The sequence below is a fragment of the Callorhinus ursinus genome, unplaced genomic scaffold (genome assembly GCF_003265705.2).
Source record: "Callorhinus ursinus isolate GAN/ISIS: 27379988/994484 unplaced genomic scaffold, GSC_fseal_2.0 scaffold13, whole genome shotgun sequence".
NCBI classification, from domain to species: Eukaryota; Metazoa; Chordata; class Mammalia; order Carnivora; family Otariidae; genus Callorhinus; species Callorhinus ursinus.
The window spans coordinates 18,327,889-18,346,617 of NW_027397075.1; the positions used below are offsets into that span (position 1 = coordinate 18,327,889).

The 18,729-nt window shown below is 39.5% G+C and overlaps 1 protein-coding gene across 5 annotated transcripts in view; it reads right to left on the minus strand.

Annotated features, from left to right (window-relative positions):
• LIN9 (lin-9 DREAM MuvB core complex component) overlaps nucleotides 1-18,729 on the minus strand; it is a 64,776-nt gene that overhangs the window by 22,998 nt on the left and 23,049 nt on the right. For all 5 annotated transcript variants that reach the window (XM_073899862.1, XM_025878125.2, XM_025878124.2 and 2 more), the window contains 2 exons: nucleotides 14,089-14,246; nucleotides 1,723-1,856 (listed from right to left, as the gene is read on the minus strand). In XM_073899862.1, coding sequence (XP_073755963.1) covers nucleotides 1,723-1,856; nucleotides 14,089-14,246 — 292 coding nt within the window. The remainder of the gene's footprint in view (nucleotides 1-1,722; nucleotides 1,857-14,088; nucleotides 14,247-18,729) is intronic.

Below are 18,729 nucleotides of genomic sequence, written 5' to 3' on the forward strand. Positions count from 1 at the left end.
AATATATCTTATTTATTTGACAGAGAGAGAGAGCACACAAGCAGGGGGAGCGGCAGGCAGAGGGAGAGGGAGAAGCAGGCTCCCTGCTGAGCAGGGAGCCCGACGTGGGGCTTGATCCCAGGACCCTGGCATCATGACCCTAGCCGAAGGCAGACACTTAACCGACTGAGCCACCCAGGTGCCCCAAGAAATTTTGATTTTTAATTGTAAGGTCGTAAACCTTAAAAATCAAGTTTATAACAAAAATGAAAAAAGGGAGGTTAAAAGTCAACAATTTAATTTCCATAATGCTTAGTGGCAAACAATTCTGTTATAAAAAGTTCATTATTGGGGCACCTGGGTAGCTCAGTCAGTTAAGTGTCTTTCTTTTGAACTTTTAAAGGCTCAGTTCATGGATCGAGTCCCGCATCGGGCTCCTTGCTCAGCAGAGAGCCTGCTTCTCCCTCTCCCTCTGCTGCTCCCCCTGCTTGTGCTCTCTCTCCCTCTGTCAAATAAATAAAATCTTTGGAAAATAAAAATAAAATTTTTTTTAAAATAAAAATAAAAAATATAAAGTTCATTACTGAGGCAGCTGGCCAGCTCAGTCAGTACAGTATACAACTCTTGATCTCAGGGTCGTGAGTTTGAGCCCCACATTGGGTGCAGAGATTACTTTAAAACCTTAAAAAAAAAGAAAGTTCATCATTCAACTTTTTAAAAACTTTATTAGATTGCAGAGTTGTCTTAGTTCTCAAAATTATTTTGACTTATTAGAAAGGTGCATAACTCTCATGACACTGCTAAATCAGACATGAAATCGTGAAATAATGGCCTAGTAGTTTAAAGGACTGATTCAAGAATTCAAAAGATCCGGATTCTGGTCTCAGCCTGCCAGGAAACCAGCTCTAGAGCCACTTAATGTACTACGTCTTAAGTTTCATCATGCAAAAAGTGAGAGTAATTAAAAGCCACCCTGCATAATTCTGAGGATAAAACAAGAGAACAAATCCTAATGTGCAAGATGTTACTTCATACTTTTAAAATCATTTTGCAAGATGACCATACTTTAACAACACAGCTGGAATGAAAGTGTCATTTTGCTTATTCCCCAAGGTAATTGAGTGAGGAGTGATCAGCTCTGTCACACTAAAATGGTGTGTGGGTAAGGTATAATGGAGGGATGTTCACGTCTAGACAATGTTGAAGACTTGAGTAGAGTTCTAGTCTAGGGGCCTAGGAGGCAGGCCTGTGAACTCCAAAGGATCTCTTCCTCCATGACCTGAAGTCTTGATTCTATCACAAAATACAGTCTGTAGAAAATTCTACACAACACAGTTGTTTTTTGTTTTTTGTTTTTTTTGCTTGGTGGTTTTTTCTTTTTTTAGATTTTTAAAATTTTTGAGGCACGTGGGTGGCTCAGTCAGTTAAGTATCTGCCTTTGGCTCAGGTCATGATCCCAGGGTCTTGCGATCGAGCCATGCATCAGGCTCCCTGCTCAGCGGGGAGCCTGCTTCTCCCTTTGCCTACTGCTGCCCATGCTTATGCTCTCTCTCACAAATAAATAAAATCTTAAAAAAAAAAAAAAGATTTTAAAAAATTTTTAAGTAATCTCCACACCCAATGTGGGGCTTGAACTCACAAGCTCAAGATCAAGAGTCACATGCTCTACTGACTGAGCCTGCCAGGTACCCCATGTAACATATTTAACAGGAATAAGACACAAGTGTATTATGAAATACTTACAAGAACTTCATAGTCAGGGATGGTATGGGTTCCAAGCCCTGCCCTATCAAAAGTTACTCTATAAGTAGCATTAAAAGTGTCCACAGCATCTATTTGTCCAGTGAAGAGACCATCATGAACACCACGTAATCGAGCTGGGAAAAAGAAACAAAAAGGCATTAAGATATTTGGAAGATATAACAAATTGTCAAAACTGCTCCAAGCATGTAATTTAAAATGTAGAAAGTATAGTATTATTGTTTATTCCAGTCTCAAAAAAAGGATGCACTTCATTTTAGGTTTAGAGAAACAACAAAATTTTTAAACTACAACTATAAATGATGATCGCGGGATGCTTGAATGGCTTAGTCGGTTAAGCCTCTGCCTTTGGCTCAGGTCATGATCCCAGGGTCCTGGGGTCGAGCCCCACGTCGGGCTCCCTGCTCAGCAGGGAGCCTGCTTCTCCCTCTCCCTCTCCCTCTCCTGCTCCCCCTGCTTGTGCTTGCTGCCAAATAAAGAAAATCTTTTAAAAAAAAATGATGATCGCTAATTTGATAAACGAATGAAATCATATATCTACCAGGGGAAAATTTATTTTTTAAAGATTTTATTTATTTATTTGAGAGAGAGAGAGAGAGAGCGCGCACAAGCAGGGGGGAGTGGCAGAGGGAGAAGAAGACTTCCAGCTAAGCAGGGAGCCTGACATGGGACTCAATCCCAGGACTGTGGGATCATGACCTGAGCTGAAGGCAGACACTTAACTGACTGAGCCACATAGGCAACCAAGGGGAAAATATTTTTAAATCATTGCTTTAAACCCCAAATTGAAAAAGTCAACAGAAGAATTTTGGTTATTATACTCAAGTGAAACATTAGGAGCAGTTCAACTACCAAAAAAAGACCAGGATGATGTTCAGAAAAGATTAATACAGCAGGCCTAAGACTGCGATCCTTAGAAAGTCCTGCCCACAAGGACTTTCAAAGCAACTATCAAAAGAATTTCAGGAGTGCTCCCATTGTTCCCATACTAACAGAGGTGATGTACTGCACCTGGACTGTGATTGTCGAAGACAACCAATTCGGGGTTCTGGAAATGGACCAAATGCAAAAAACAATTATGAAACATTAACTTTTGGGGCGCCTGGGTGGCTCAGTTGGTTGGGCGTCTGACTCTTGATTTCGGCTCAGGCCATGACCTCAGGGTTGTGGGATCAAGCTCTGCGTCGGGCTCCATGCTCAGCATGGAGTCTACTTCTCTCCCTCTGCCCCTCCCCTCACGCTCTCCCTCAAATAAATAAGTAAATATTTAAAGAAAAAATATTTACTGTTAAAAACCTGCTAAAGCTTCAGGTAAGGACAAGGGAAGTCAGTGGCCTTTTGCATGAGGCCATTTACACCCCCACCATCACCACTACCTTGGTTGGTAAGAATTGTTTTACTAGTGAACGGCTGGTCATGAAACAGGAGTGTGACTGCCAGAGGCAGCAGACTCAAGGTGGACCAACAGGTAAAACCTGTGACCCTGCCAGTTAAAAGTGGTAGACTTGATCAGGAGCGAATAAGAGAAGCCCATGGTTTTGTAAGCCCAAAGTGTAGTCCTAGCTAAGGTGAGTGGCAGAACAGGGAGATCCTGGAAACTAAAGAGCCATAAAGGGCTGAAAGCTCTCCATAAATCTCTAGCTAACTGGAAAACTATGTGAATGGGTAGAGAAGACGTAAGCAAGCCTGGCAAAAAGTAAAAGCTAAGGTTCACTTGAAAACTGACACCAACTTTGTATTTCCCAACTCACACAAGGATTAATCTGAGGCCTTTCTTATTAAGATGCTTGAGTACAACCTCTGCCGAAGTCACTGGTTGATCACTAAGTTATACAGACACAGGTGCAACTCCTAGGAAGCCAAGCTTAAAAATATAAGAATAAAAAAAAAATGAGCAGAGACATCAGTGGTTGCACAAGACAAGTTACTGAAGCAAACACAACTATCAAAAAAATTAGAAGGCAGAGTTACTACGATTGTTATCTAAAATGTCAAGTTTTCTACCAAAAATTACTAGACATGTAATGAAATAAAAAGGCATGACTCTTACTCAGGATAAAAGAGGTATTAAGCAGAAATTGACAGAAATGATAGATTAGCAAAGACGTCAGAAGTAGATACTATAAATATGTTCAGAGAATTAAAAGAAAGATGACAATACTTGATAGGATATCTCAACAAACAGAACCTACAAAAGAAAAACTCTAGAGGTAAAGAGCAAATTTGAGATAGCAGAAGAATCACCGAACATTTCAAATAATGTATTTTAGAAGTCTGGATTGTGATCTATTAAGAAGAGACCAACAGAAATTATTCAATCCAAAGAACAGAGAGAAAAAAATACTGGAAGAAAAAGAAGAGAGACACCTATGGGAAGATATCACATTACCAACGTATTTGTAATGAAAGTCCCAAAAGACAGAAAGCAGAAAAAATATTTGAAGAATTAGTGGTAAAAAAATCTCCCACATTTGATTTAAAAATTAACCTACCAATCCAAGAAGCTTTGAACGTTCAAGGAGCTCAATGAAATACAAAGAGGATCATACCTAAAACACCATAGTGAAATTTCCAAAATCCAAGGACAGAGAGAAAATATTGAAAGCATCAAGAGAAAAATAACATATAGAAGAACAGCAACACAATAGGTACATCTCATCAGAAACAAGGAACGTCAGAGCGCAGTGTAGAAGATATGAGCAAAACTCTCAACCCTATGTCTAACTAACATATATGGAACACTCGACCCAACATTGAAACATTCCTCTGAAACACATATGGGACATTCTGTAAGACAGACCATCTGCTAGGCTATAAAGCAAGTCTCAATAACTTTATTTTTTTAAAGATTTTATTTATTTGTCAGAGACAGAGAGAGAGAGCACAAGCAGGGGGAGTGGCAGGCATAGGGAGAAGCAGGCTCCCCGCTGAGCAGGAAGCCTGATGCGGGACTCGATCCCAGGACCCTGAGATCATGACCCGAGCCAAAGGCAGACACTTAATCAACTCAGCCACCCAGGCATCCCTAAGTCTCAATAACTTTAAAAGAACTGAAATCATACAAAGTACATTCTCAAACCACAACAAAATTATGTTAGAAATCAGTGAGTCGTCACCAAAAAGCCCTTAGGCTTGGGTATGTAAAATAATCTGAGAGAATACTTGTAAAATGAAAAATGTAAGAATTTGAATATAAAGCAACCATATTTTTCTCAAGGGAAAATTGGGAGGGAGGACAAGCTTATATTTTGGCATATATTGTAGGACTAAATACACCAAACTTTAGAGAAATATAAAACTGGGGGAAGAGGGTATCACTTCTGGGGATTTTTTTTTTTTGAGTATGTATTACTTTCATAAATCAAGAAAAAAGATATTGCCACATTTTTAATTTTTATCTGAAGATAATATTTATTTTATTTTTTTAAGACTTTATTTATTTATCTGAGAGAGACAGAGATAGCAAGAGACAGCACGAGCAGGGAGGAAAGGGAGAAGCAGACTCCCCACTGAGCAGGGAGCCCAATGCGGGGCTCGATCCCAGGATCCTGAGATCATGACCTGAGCCTAAAGCAGATGCTTAACCAACTGAGCCACCCAGGTGCCCTGCAGATGAAATTTATGCCCCTCTTCCACAGACCTACATCTGAAGTACAAGTCAGGTTCCCCTATTATTACAGGAGTATCTATCTGTTCAAGCAATGGATAACTTCTATTCAGTTCTACTTAACTCGTTCAAAAACTTTAAAAAATATTTTGGTTTAAACTTCTTTGTCTCGGGGTGCCTGGGTGGCTCAGATGGTTAAGCGTCTGCCTTCGGCTCAGGTCATGATCTCAGGGTCCCAGGATTGAGCCCCGCGTCAGGCTCCCTGCTCCGTGGGAAGCCTGCTTCTCCCTCTCCCGCTCCCCTTGCTTGTGTTCCCTCTCTTGCTATCTTTCTGTCAAACAAATAAATAAAATCTTTAAGAATAATAAAATAAAATAAAATTCATTTTGTCAGTGTTTCGGGGGAAGAATTGGTCTACTAGTACTTGTTTACTAAAAAATTTTTCACAGTAAGGAATGTGGAATTTTGTTTACAGCACTTTTTTTTAGGTAAAATTTACATATGGTGAAATCTAAATGTAAGTGTATAATTCTATAAATTATGGCAAATATCCATGTAAAACAAATCTTTATCAAGTCACAAAATATTCCTATCATTCCAGAAAGCTCCCCCTTCCCAATCAATCCCCTCTTCAGCAGAACCACTTTTCTGATATTTTTCTGCCATGAATTAATTTTGCTCGTTCTACAACTTCATAGAAATGAAAACCTAACGATATGCATTCTATAGCTTTCAGCTTTTGCTCAGCATATTGTCTGAAGCTAATCTATATGTCAGTAGTTTCTTTTAATTGCTAATTTGTATTCCATCATAAGAAAATATTATGTCTATCCATTTTCCTGTTGATTCCAGGTTTTGGCTTTAAAATTATGAACATTCTAGTACATAGCTATCCTTCCGGGACAGCTGTTTTCACTTCTCTTAAGGAAATACTTTGGAGGAGAAGAGCTGGATCATAGGGCAGGCATAAGTTTAGTTTTGTAAAACACCGGCACACTTTTCTCCAAAGTAGTAGACCATTTCACAATGCCATCAAAAGAGTCCAGGAATTATGGTAGCTCCACATCCTCGACAACACTTGGTGTTATGAGTTGTTTCAGGGTTAGCTGTTCTGGGGTGTGTGCAGTGCTACTTCACTGTGCTTTTAATTTGCATTTTCCTGATGACGCTGAGTACTTATGTGCTTATTCGCCATTCATATATCTTCCTTTGGGAAGTGTCTACCCAAGTGTTTTATCTAGTTATTTGAACCAGACTATCTTTTTATTACTAACTTACAGAGTTCTTTACATTTTCTAGATACAGGTCTTTTTTCAGATATACATTTTGGAAATATTTATTCCCAATATGTGGCCTATTTATTTCCTTAATGGTCACTTTTTTTTTTTAGATTTTTTAAAAAATTTATTTATTTGAAAGAGAATGAGAAAGAGAGAGAGAGCACATGAGAGGGGGAGGGTCAGAGGGAGAAGGAGACTTCCCGCTGAGCAGGGAGCCCGATGCGGGACTCGATTCCGGGACTCCAGGATCATGACCCGAGCCGAAGGCAGTCGCTTAACCAACTGAGCCACCCAGGCGCCCCTTTAATGGTCACTTTTAATGAGCAAAAGTTTTTAAGGTAAACCTAAAAATCATCTTCTTTTGTTATTTTGTCAGATCCAAGAAATATCTGCCTACTTACAAATCACAAGGCTATTTTCCTATATTTACTTATAGAAGCTTTATAACTTTAGCTTTTATGTTTAGCCCTTTGGTCCATCTTAGATAGTTTTCTTGTGAGGTGTGAGGAAGCATCAAGGTTCTTATGGATATCTAATCGCTCCAGCATTGTTGGAATGCCCTTCCTTTCCACTGAAATGCTTTGATGCCTTTAGAAAGTCAACTGCACATATGTGTGGATCCACTTCTGGGTTAGGCTACCCTTCCCATTTCCACATAAATATTAGAATAAGCATATCAATTTCTATTAAAAAAAAAGAAAATGTCTGCTGTGATTTGGACTCAACAAATCAATCTTGGCAGAACTGGTTTTTTTTTAGATTTTATTTATTTATTTATTTGACAGAGAGAGAGAGAGAGAGAGAGAGAGCACAAGCAGGGGGAACGACAGAGGCAGAAGGAGAAGCAGACTTCCCGCTGAGCAGGGAGTCCAACTCAAGACTTGATCCCAGGATCCCAGGATCATGGCCTGCGCTGAAGGCAGACGCTTAACTGACTGAGCCACCCAGGCACCCGCCACTGGAATTTTCATAGGGACTGCACTGAGTCTACAGATGGTTTTGGGAAGTATGGACAGTTTAACAATATTGAGTATTCCAATCCATGAGCATGAGATATCTTTCCATTTATTTGTGTCTTCAGTTTGTTTCATCAATGTCTTATAGTTGTCAGTGTATAGATTTTTCATTTCTTTGGTTAAATTTATTCCTAAGTATTTTAGTGTTTTTGATGCCATCATAAATGGGATTGTTTTCTTATTTTCTTTTTCAAGTATTTTGAACATTAGCATATAGAAATGCAACAATTTTTGTATATTAATTTTACATCCTTGCAGCTTTACTGAATTTATTAGTTCCGATAGTTTTTAGGTGGAGTCTTTAGGGTTTTCTCTATATAGGATCATTTCACTTGTAAACAGAGACAATTTTAATTCCTCCTTTCTGATTTGGATGCCTTTACTTCTTTTTTTTGCCCAACTGCTCTGGCTAGGACTTCCAGTACTATGCTGGTGAGAGTGGCTACCCTTGTCTTCTCATCTTAGAGGGAAAGCTCTCAACGTCTCCCTATTGAGTATGATGTTTGCTGTGGGTTTATTCTCTGGTTTCTTAAAATGCAAATTTAAACAGTTTTTTGAAATATATAAGCACTTTTTTCTGATATAAGCATTTAAAACTGTAAATTTTCCTGTAACTACTGCTTTAGCTGTACCCCACAAATTTTTATATGTTATATTTTTATTATTTTTATATTAGAAGTATTTGCTATTTTCCCTTGAACTTTCTCTTTTTACTTAGGAGTTACTTACAAGTAGAACATTTAATTCCTAAATATTTGAGTGTCTTCAGGATCTTATTGTTTCGCTTTCTAATTAAATTCTGTTGTGTTCAGAGACATTCTATGTATGATTTCAATCTCTTAAAATGTATTGACATTGCCATCAGATAGTCTATTTCGACAAACAAATCATGTGCATGTGCAAGGAATATGTATTCTATAGTTTTGGGGCTTAGCATTCAAAAATACCAATTGGATCTGGGCACCTGGATGGCTCAGTTGGTTAAGCTTCTGACTTCAGCTCGGGTCATAATCTCAGGGTCCCTCTGTCCCCCCCCAAATAAATAAAATCTTTAAAAAATATATCAATTGGATCATCATAATTGACAGTGTTTTTCAGATTCTCTATATTTGTACTGATTTTTTTTTTTCCTCTTCTCAGTTACTGGTAGAGAGGTGTTAAAATCTATGACTGTTGATTTGTATATGACTTCCTTTAGTTGTCTCAGTTTTTGCTTTAAGTATTTTAAAGTTCTGTTATGAAGGACTTACTAAGGATTGTATATCAGGATTATTGCATTCTTCTGCTGAATTGACCTTTTTATCATTATCAAATATTCCTCTCTCTCTCTCTGGTAATACTCCTTGTCTTGAAATCTATTTTGTCTAATGTTAATACAGCCACTTCAGGGCGCCTGGGTGGCTCAGTTGGTTAAGCGACTGCCTTCGGCTCAGGTCATGATCCTGGGGTCCCGGGATCGAGTCCCGCATCGGGCTCCTTGCTCAGCAGGGAGTCTGCTTCTCCCTCTGACTCTCTTCCCTCTCGTGCTCTCTCTCTATCTCATTCTCTCTCTCAAATAAATAAATAAAATCTATAAAAAAAAAAATACAGCCACTTCAACTCTCTATGGTCAATAGCTGCATGGCATATCTTTTTCACCCTTTCGCTTTTAATCTACTGGTGATTTTATATTTTAAGTATAATTCTTTTTTTTTTTTTAAAGATTTATTTATTTGACAGAGAGAGACACAGAGAGAGAAGGAACACAAGCAGGGGGAGTGGGAGAGGGAGAAGCAGGCTTTCCGCCGAGCAGGGAGCCCGATGTGGGACTCGATCCCAGGACCCTGGAATCATGACCTGAGCCGAAGGCAGACGCTTAACGACTGAGCCATCCAGGCGCCCTATTTTAAGTATAATTCTTAAAGATAGCATACTGTTAGGCATTTTTTAAAAAAGATTTTATTTATTTATTTAACAGAGAGAGAGAGAGAGAGAGAGAGCATAAGCTGGGGGAGCGGCAGGGAGAGGGAGAAGCAGACTTCCCGCTGAACAGAGAGCCTGATGCAGGACTGGATCCCAGGACCCCAGGATCATGACCTGTGCCAAAGGCAGATGCTTAACAGACTGAGCCACTCAGGTGTCTCAGGCATTTCTTTTTTTTTTAATCCAGTCTGATAATCTCTACTTTTTCAGTATTGTGCTTAGTTCATTGACATTTAATATAATGAAAATAGGACCAGACTTGAGTCTACCATCTTGCTGTTTATTTTCTATTTATCCCATGGTTTTTGTTCCCCTGTCCTTTATTTCCCATCATCTTTTCATTTAATTATTTGCTAGAATTTCAAAATTAACTTCTCTGTTGGCTTTTTAGGTATGCGCCTCTCAGCATTTTTTAAAAAGTAGGTCCTGGTGTGCCTGTGGGCTCAGTCGGTTAAGCGTCCCACTCTTGATTTTGGCTCAGGTCATCATCTCAGGGTTGTGAGATCCAGCCCTGCCTCAGGCTCTGCCCTCAGCAGAGTCTGTTTCCCCCTCTCCCTCTGCCCCTCCCCGCCCGCTCTCTCTCTCTCTCTCTCTCTCAAAAAAAAAAAAAAAAGTAGGCCCTTCTACTAGTTCTCAAAGTATAGCCCCACCCTAGCAGCATCACTTGGAATCTTATTTATTTATTTATTTATTTAAAGATTTTAATTATTTACTTGACAGAGAGACAGCGAGAGAGGGAACACAAGCAAGGGGAGTGTGAGAGGGGAAGCAGGCTTCCTGCCTAGCAGGGAGCCCGATGCGGGGCTTGATCCCAGGATCCTGGGATCATGACCTGAGCTGAAGGCAGACGCTTAACGACTGAGCCACCCAGGCGCCCCTTTTTTTATTATTTTTTTTTAAGATTTTATTTATTTATTTGACAAAGAGAGAGACAGTGACAGCAGGAACACAAGCAGGGGGAGTGGGGGCGGGGCAGAAGCAGGCTTCTCGCAGAGCAGGGACCCTGGGATCATAACCTGAGCCAAAGGCAGGCGCTTAACCACTTAAGGAAGGTAGAGGCTTAATGACTGAGCCACCCAGGCGCCCTAACATCACTTGGAATCTTGTTAAAATGCAAATTCTTAGCCCCTACCCCTGACCTTCTGAATCAGAAACTCGGAGGGTGGAAGGGAGTCTGGCAATCTGTTTCATCCAGCCCTCCAGGTAATTCTGATGCACCCGGAAGGTTTTGAACCTCAATACTCTACAGATCAGAATACCCAAGGCTTTACTTACTACAGTCTACTCATAGTCAACATCGTATGCTCTCATAACAAATTCAAGAAGCTTGCAACATGATTGTTCTATTTTACACATATTTGCCATTTTCTATAAAAAGTTCATTATTGGGGTGCCTGGGTGGCTCAGTCAGTTAAGCGTCTGCCTTCAGCTCAGTTCATAATCCCAGGGTCCTGGGATTGAGTCCCGCATTGGGCTCCTTGCTCAGCAGAGAGCCTGCTTCTCCCTCTCCCTCTGCTGCTCATGCTCACTCTCTCCTGTTCTCTCACTCTCTGTCAAATAAATAAATAAAATCTCTACAAAAAAAATTTTTTTTTCTTTTCAGATACTGTACTTTTTACTTCTAAATTTGTTAGACCTAATTCCTCTTTATCTGAGATTTCCCCACTCATTATGATGACATTTACATTAAGTTTATAACAAACATTTTGAAGCCACTGCTAATTCCACTATCTAAGCCATCTCAGCTAATTCTACTGATGGCTTTTTCTTTTGACTACAGAACCGGTGTTCATGTTTCTTCATAGGCTTAGTAATTTTGTATTGCATGCTGGACAGTATGCTGAACTTTTTCTGATAAACAAAAAATTACTGGCAGATTTTTTTTGGCCCTGCCCTGCTTCCTCTTATTAGTCTGTTTCAGTTATGAACCATCTTTCCTCCTTAATGAAGTCTTTGAATTTCATATAATTTTCATGTGTCACAGAATATTATTACTGGGATTTTTTTCAGCCATTTAAAAATGTAAAACTCAGGGCACCTGGGTGGCTCAGTCGGTTAAGCGTCTGCCTTCGGCTCAGGTCATGATCTCAGGGTCCTGGGATCGAGGCCTGAGTTGGGCTCCCTGCTCGCAGGGAACCTGCTTCTCCCTCTCCTCCCTGCTCATGCTCTCTCTCTAAATAAATAAATAAAATCTTTAAAATAAAAATTAAAATGTAAAAATCATTTTTTTTAAAGATTTTATTTATTGGGCGCCTGGGTGGCTCAGTTGGTTAAGCGACTGCCTTCGGCTCAGGTCATGATCCTGGAGTCCCGGGATCGAGTCCCGCATCGGGCTCCCTGCTCAGCAGGGAGTCTGCTTCTCCCTCTGACCCTCTTCCCTCTCGTGCTCTCTATCTCTCATTCTCTCTCTCTCAAATAAATAAATAAAATCTTTAAAAAAAAAAAAAAAGATTTTATTTATTTATTTGAGAGAATGTGTGTGTGCATGAGCAGGGGGAGGGGCAGAGGGAGAGGGAGAAGCAGGCTCCCCACTGAGCAGGGAGCCCAATGTGGGGCTCTATCCCAGGACCCTGAGAGCATGACCTGAGCCAAAGGCAGACACTTAATACTGAGCCGCCCAGGCGCCCCAAACTTTTCTCATATTTTTTTTTAAAGATTTTATTTATTTGAGAGAGAGAGAGAGAGCGAGAGCGAGAGAGCAAGCCGGGTAAGGGGCAGAGGAAGAAGCAGGCTCTCCACCGAGTGGGGAGCCAGACGCAGGGCTCGATCCCAGGACTCCAGGATCATGACCCGAGCCGAAGGCAGACGCTTAACCGACTGAGCCCCCCAGGCGCCCCGTTTTCTCATATCCTGATACATCCTGCCCAACCTATTCTCCATTGTACCGAGAACAACCTACTTATAGACCCTCCATAAAACTGCGAGTCCTTAAAATTCTGAAACAATTAACTTTTATGTCACTTTATGCATTCCAACACTTCTCTGATTTATAGTTGTACTGCAGACTTTACATCTGCACTTATTTATATGGTGTTTTAGAACTAATGTATTTTTTCAAGACCACAATCTCCCCCTCACTTCATCTCCAATCTCACCTGCAAACTAATTTTGTTGAGAGAGAGATCATCTATAACTTCTGTACATGGTTAAGTTATCATGGTAAGTTATAACCAAATCAATTCTTCTCTATTCTACCTGCATTTTATATGCACGATACAGTCTCCTCTAATCTACCTTTCCGTTTAATTACCCATTTTTTATAATATAATGGAAACATGTACCACTTTTATAACCAGAAAAAGTGATTTTTTTTTAAGATTTTATTTATTTGACAGAGAGAGACACAGCGAGAGAGGGAACACAAGCAGGGGGAGTGGGAGAGGGAGAAGCAGGCTTCCCGCAGAGCAGGGAGCCCAATGCGGGGCTCGATCCCAGGACCCTGGGATCATGACCTGAGCCGAAGGCAAACGCTTAACAACTGAGCCACCCAGGCGCCCCCAGAAAAAGTGATACTAATGTGTAACTCAAGGTTACCTTTCCTCCAGAAAATATTCTTTGATAAATCCAATCATTTTTTTTAATCCAACCATTTTTTAATCCCTTTCAGTACAGTTACTAATCTACCTACTCACTTAACACCTTGTTATTTCCTGTTATATAAACTGTAATTTTAGTTTACCAAATTATTAAGGACTAACTTAAACTTGAGGTTTTGGTGGTACTTTCCTTCCATGTCATAATTGAACAGAACACACAGACTCACATCTGCAAGTTGACAGAATTTACACCCTTAAAATAAAATTCTGAGCAAACTACCTACTATTCAGTCATTAGAAATGGACTATCCCTGGGCGCCTGGGTGGCTCAGTTGGTTAAGCGACTGCCTTCAGCTCAGGTCATGATCCTGGAGTCCCGGGATCGAGTCCCGCATCGGGCTCCCTGCTCAGCAGGGAGTCTGCTTCTCCCTCTGACCCTCTTCCCTCTCGTGCTCTCTATCTCTCATTCTCTCTCTCTCAAATAAAAAAAAAAAAATCTTAAAAAAAAAAATTAAAAAAAAAAAAAAAGAAATGGACTATCCCTAAACCCAAAGAGCACAAAAACAATGGTACTTGTTTAACTTAACCATTTAAGATTGGTTAGGAAGGAAAATAAATGATGTGAAAGCAAAAGATAGAACAATTTAAAATTTTAGAAATTTAAACAATGTCTAGCTATGCTTAATCTAGTGAATTTTAAATTTCATCTTTGTGGCAGTTTGCTTTAGTTTATGTTGTAGTAGACATTGCTTTGAACCACTACACTTTTTCCCAAGTAGTTTAAAAACCAGATGCTACAGAAGAAGAAATAATAACTTCTGTAGGACATTGCTGTAGGACTAGAGTTTAAGCTTTTAAAATTTAAAAGCCATTTGTCTACTGGTTACCTAGTAGTTATCTTGGTGAAAAATTATAAGCAAAATGGTAATGAGCTTATGTTCACTTACCTGTAACTTTGGTTCCAATAACCAGAGGCAAAGGAATTTCATCTGGGAGATCTTTGAACTGGGAAACATCTGCAACTTTCCTTTGTTGTAAGAGCCTTATTTTCTGTCGTTTCTGTTTTAATGCTGATCTCTCTTCCTCAAAAAATGCAGAAGAACATCTAGAATAAATTATAAAAATCATATAAACTGATAACTGTCCTATACAAAAACTTGAAATCACGGGGCCCCTAGGTAGCACAGTCGGTTGAGCATCTGACTTTTAGTTTCAGCTCAGGTCATGATCTCAAGGTCGTGAGATCAAGGCCCAGGTCACGCTTAAGCTTAGCGAGGAGTCTGCTAAAGTTTCTCTCTCCCTCTCCCTCTGCCCTATCCCACGCTCACTCACACTCTCTCTCTCAAGTGAATAAATCTTTAAAATCAAAACAAACAGGGGCGCCTGGGTGGCTCAGTCGATTGAGCGTCTGCCTTTGGCTCAGGTCATGATCCTGGAGTCCCGGGATTGAGCCCCACGTCTGGCTCCCCACTCAGTGGGGAGTCTGCTTCTCTCTCTCCCTCTGCTCCTCCCCCTGCTCATGCTCTCTCTCTCAAATAAATAAAACATTTTAAAAAAATAAATTAAAAAAAACCCCTTGAAATTAGACCATCTATCTCACCATTCCCTCTTTTTCTCTTTCTCTCAAATAATGTATTTAAGAATGAGTTCTTAGAAATAATAATAGTTTCTCTTCAAAGTAAATTATATCTTTTTATTTTTATTTTTTTTAAAGATTTTATTTATTTATTTGAGAGAGAGAATGAGAAATAGCACGAGAGGGAAGAGGGTCAGAGAGAGAAGCAGACTCCCCGCTGAGCAGGAGCCCGACATGGGACTCGATCCCGGGACTCCAGGATCATGACCTGAGCCGAAGGCAGTCGCTTAACCAACTGAGCCACCCAGGCGCCCTAAATTATATCTTTTTAAAAATAGGACTTTGCAAGACTTAAAGGGTTATAAGCAAGTCTACATTATCCTTTCCTACAAAGCAGGAGGATTTGTTCACCATCCTTTGACAACACTGCATCTGGATGCCAGGTCTCCTCCTGGGACAAAGTTCAATTATAATATTCTATTTAGAAGAACATGATATTTTCCCTGTGAGCCAGTGAGCACACCAATATAGAACTAAAGATGAGTCTTACCACTGTGTAAATGTTTAATCATACTTCCTGCCTTAAAGCATAAATACTGAATTTACTCTTATCTTCAGGGCCTATCTTCTATTTTCAAATACTGGAATGAACCAAAGTAACTTAAACATAGCTTTCGTGCCACAAAATACATATCCACAAAACCACCATCACAGACAAGATAATGAACATCTGAAGACATCAATCACTACCCAAAGTTTCCTTGTGGCACTTGATTATCCCTCCTTTGCACCCCTCCCACTTCCATACGCCCACTTCTCAAGCAATCACTAAGTTGCTTTCTGTCATTATAGTTTCTATCTTCTAAAATTTTATATAAAAGAGATCATCTAGTATGAATTCTTTTGTCAGGCTTCTTTCACTCAGCATAATTATTCCAAGATTAATCCACGTTGTTACATGTATCAATGGTTCTTTTTTTTTTAAGATTTTATTTATTTATTTGAGAGAGAGAGACAGAGATAGTGACAGAGGATGGAGGCCCACGTCTGGCTCCCTGCTCAGTGGGGCTCCCTGCTCTGCTTCTCTCTCTCCCTCTGCTCCTACCCTGCTCATGTTTTCTCTCTCAAATAAACATTAAAAAAAAAAACTTGGAAATCAGACCATCCATCTCACCGTTCCCTCTTTTCCTCTTTCTCTTGAATAATGTATTTAAGAATGAGATAGTGAGATAGCGAGAGAGAGCACAAGCGGGGAGGAGAGGGGGAAGCAGACTCCCCGCTGAGCAGGGAGCCCGACGCGGGACTCAACCCCAGGACCCTGGGATCATGACCTGAGCTGAAGGCAGATGCTTAACCGACTGAGCTACCAGGCGTCCCTCAATGGATCATTCTTTTTACTGGAGAACAGTATCTTTTTCTTTGAATGTGTTGTAATTTGTTTATCCATTCACCTATTGGTGGACGTTTGCATTGTTTCCAGTTTGGGGTTATTACAACAAAGTTGATATGAACATTTCTGTAGAGAAATGTTTTTGTATAACCTATGCTTTAATTTCTCTTAAATAAATACCTAGCAATAGCACGGCTGGGTCATATGATCAGTGTATGTTTAACCTTTTAAGAAACCAAAGAAGCCAAATATTACCAAAGAAGATATACAGATGACAAATAAGCCACTTTGATGCTCCACATCATATGTCATCAGGGAAATGCAAATTAAGCGAGACACTACTAACATCTATTAGAATGACCAAAATCTAGAACACAGACAACACCAAATGCTGGCAAGATGCGGAACAACAGAAACTCTCGTTCATTCTGATGGGAATGTAAAATGACATGGACACTTTGGAAGATAGTTTGGTGGTTTCTTATAAAACTAAACAAGTCTTATCACACAATCCAGCAACACACTCCTTGGTATCTACCCAAATGAGCTGAAAACCTATGTCCACACCAAAACCTTAACATGGATGTTTACATGTTACATATGTTTTACTCATAATTGCCAAAACTTGGAAGCAACCAAGATGTCTCTTAGTAAGTGAAAGGATAAAAAAAATAGTATATTCAGACAATGGAATATTATTCAGCACTAAAAAGGATGAACTATCGAACCATGAAAAGATACAGGGGAACCTGAAATGCATACTACTAAGTGAAAGAAGCCAATCTGAAAAGGCTACATATGGTATGATTCCAACATATGACATTCTGGAAAATGCAAAACTCTGGAGACGGTAAAAAGATCAGCAGTTGCCACGAATTGGGGCCATGGGGAGAGGAAGGAATAAGTGGAGTGCAAAAGATTACTAGAGCAGTAAAAGTACTGTGTATGACATTATCATGATAGATATATGTCATTACACATTTTTCAAAACCCACAGAGTAAACCCTAATGTAAACTATGGACTTGGGGGATTATGATGTGTTGATACAGACTCACCACAATGTATCACTGTCTTAATAAGATATTGTTAAGGGGAACCATGTGTATCTGTGGGGGGAGGGAGTATCTGGGAAATCTATCTTCCTCTCAATTTTGCTGTAAACCTAAAATTCTCTTTAAAAAAATAGTCTTAAAAAAAAGAGAGGGTGGCTCAGTTGGTTAAGAGACTGCCTTCGGCTCAGGTCATGATCCTGGAGTCCCGGGATCGAGTCCCGCATCGGGCTCCCTGTTCAGCGGGGAGTCTGCTTCTCCCTCTGACCCTCTTCCCTCTCGTGCTCTCTATCTCTCATTCTCTCCCTCTCAAATAAATAAATAAAATCTTAAAAAAAAAAGAGAGAAATCATCAGTTTTCCAAAGCGGTTACACCATTTTATAATTCCCCTCAGCAGCACATAGGATTCCAAGTTTCCCCATAGCCTCACCAACACTTGGTATGCTTAATCTTGTAAATGCTAGACACTATGGGTTCATTTGCATTTTTCTATTGACTAATATGTTGAATATCTTCTCTAGTATTTCTTTGACATCCTTATATCTTTGGTGAAGCATCTATTGAAATCATTTAGCAATTTATTAATTGGATTTATTTTTTTGCATTTTTTTCATTCACATGAAAATGACATACAGTGTTATATGAGTTTCAGGTGCACCACATAATGAGCTGACAATTTTATACACTATTCAATGTTGACCACAATAAGTGTAGTCAGCACCTGTCACCACGTTACTATAATATCATTGACTATATTCCCTATTCTGTACTTTTTTTTTTTCATCTCCATGCCTTGTTCTTTTTATAACTAGAAATCTGTACCTCTTAATTCACTATACTTATTTCACCCACCTCCCCTCTGGTAACCACCAGTTTGTTCTCTGTATTTAAGAGTTTTTTTGGGTTTTTGTCTTTTTTTTTTTTTAAAGATTTTATCTACCTATTTGACAGAGAGAGAGTGAGAGAACACAAGCAGGGGGAGCAGCAGAGGGAGAGGGAGAAGCAGGGCTCGATCCCAGGACCCCAGGATCTGAGTCAAAGGCAGACACTCAACCGACTGAGCTACCCAGGTGCCTCTTTTTTTTCTTTTTTTAGTTTCCATACATGAGTGAATCATATGGTATTTGTCTTTCTTTGTCTGATTTATTTCACTTAGCATAATATGCTCGAGGTCCATCCATATTGTTGCAAATGGCAAGATTTCACTCTTTTTTATGGCTGAGTAGTATTCCATTTTGTGTGTGTGTGCATTTGTGCGTGTGTGCAAGTGTTCTTATAAATGAGGGAAATATTAAAAACATCATCAGCAACGTCCTCTTTTAATACAGAAATAAAATATTACCAGTTCAATTAAAAGTTCTACTTGCATTTCATCACCATCTATAGAAATCATTAAAATTAAATTCTGTTTCTACTTGCCCAAGTCACTTTATATTTCCATGACTTTCCTGGATTTTCCCACCATCTAAAGTGAAAAATTTTTGTACATGTTTTTACAAGGCAGAGAGACATAATATGAGAATAATCTAACAGATTTCAAAACTTCACTCAAAAGTAATATAAGGTTTTCC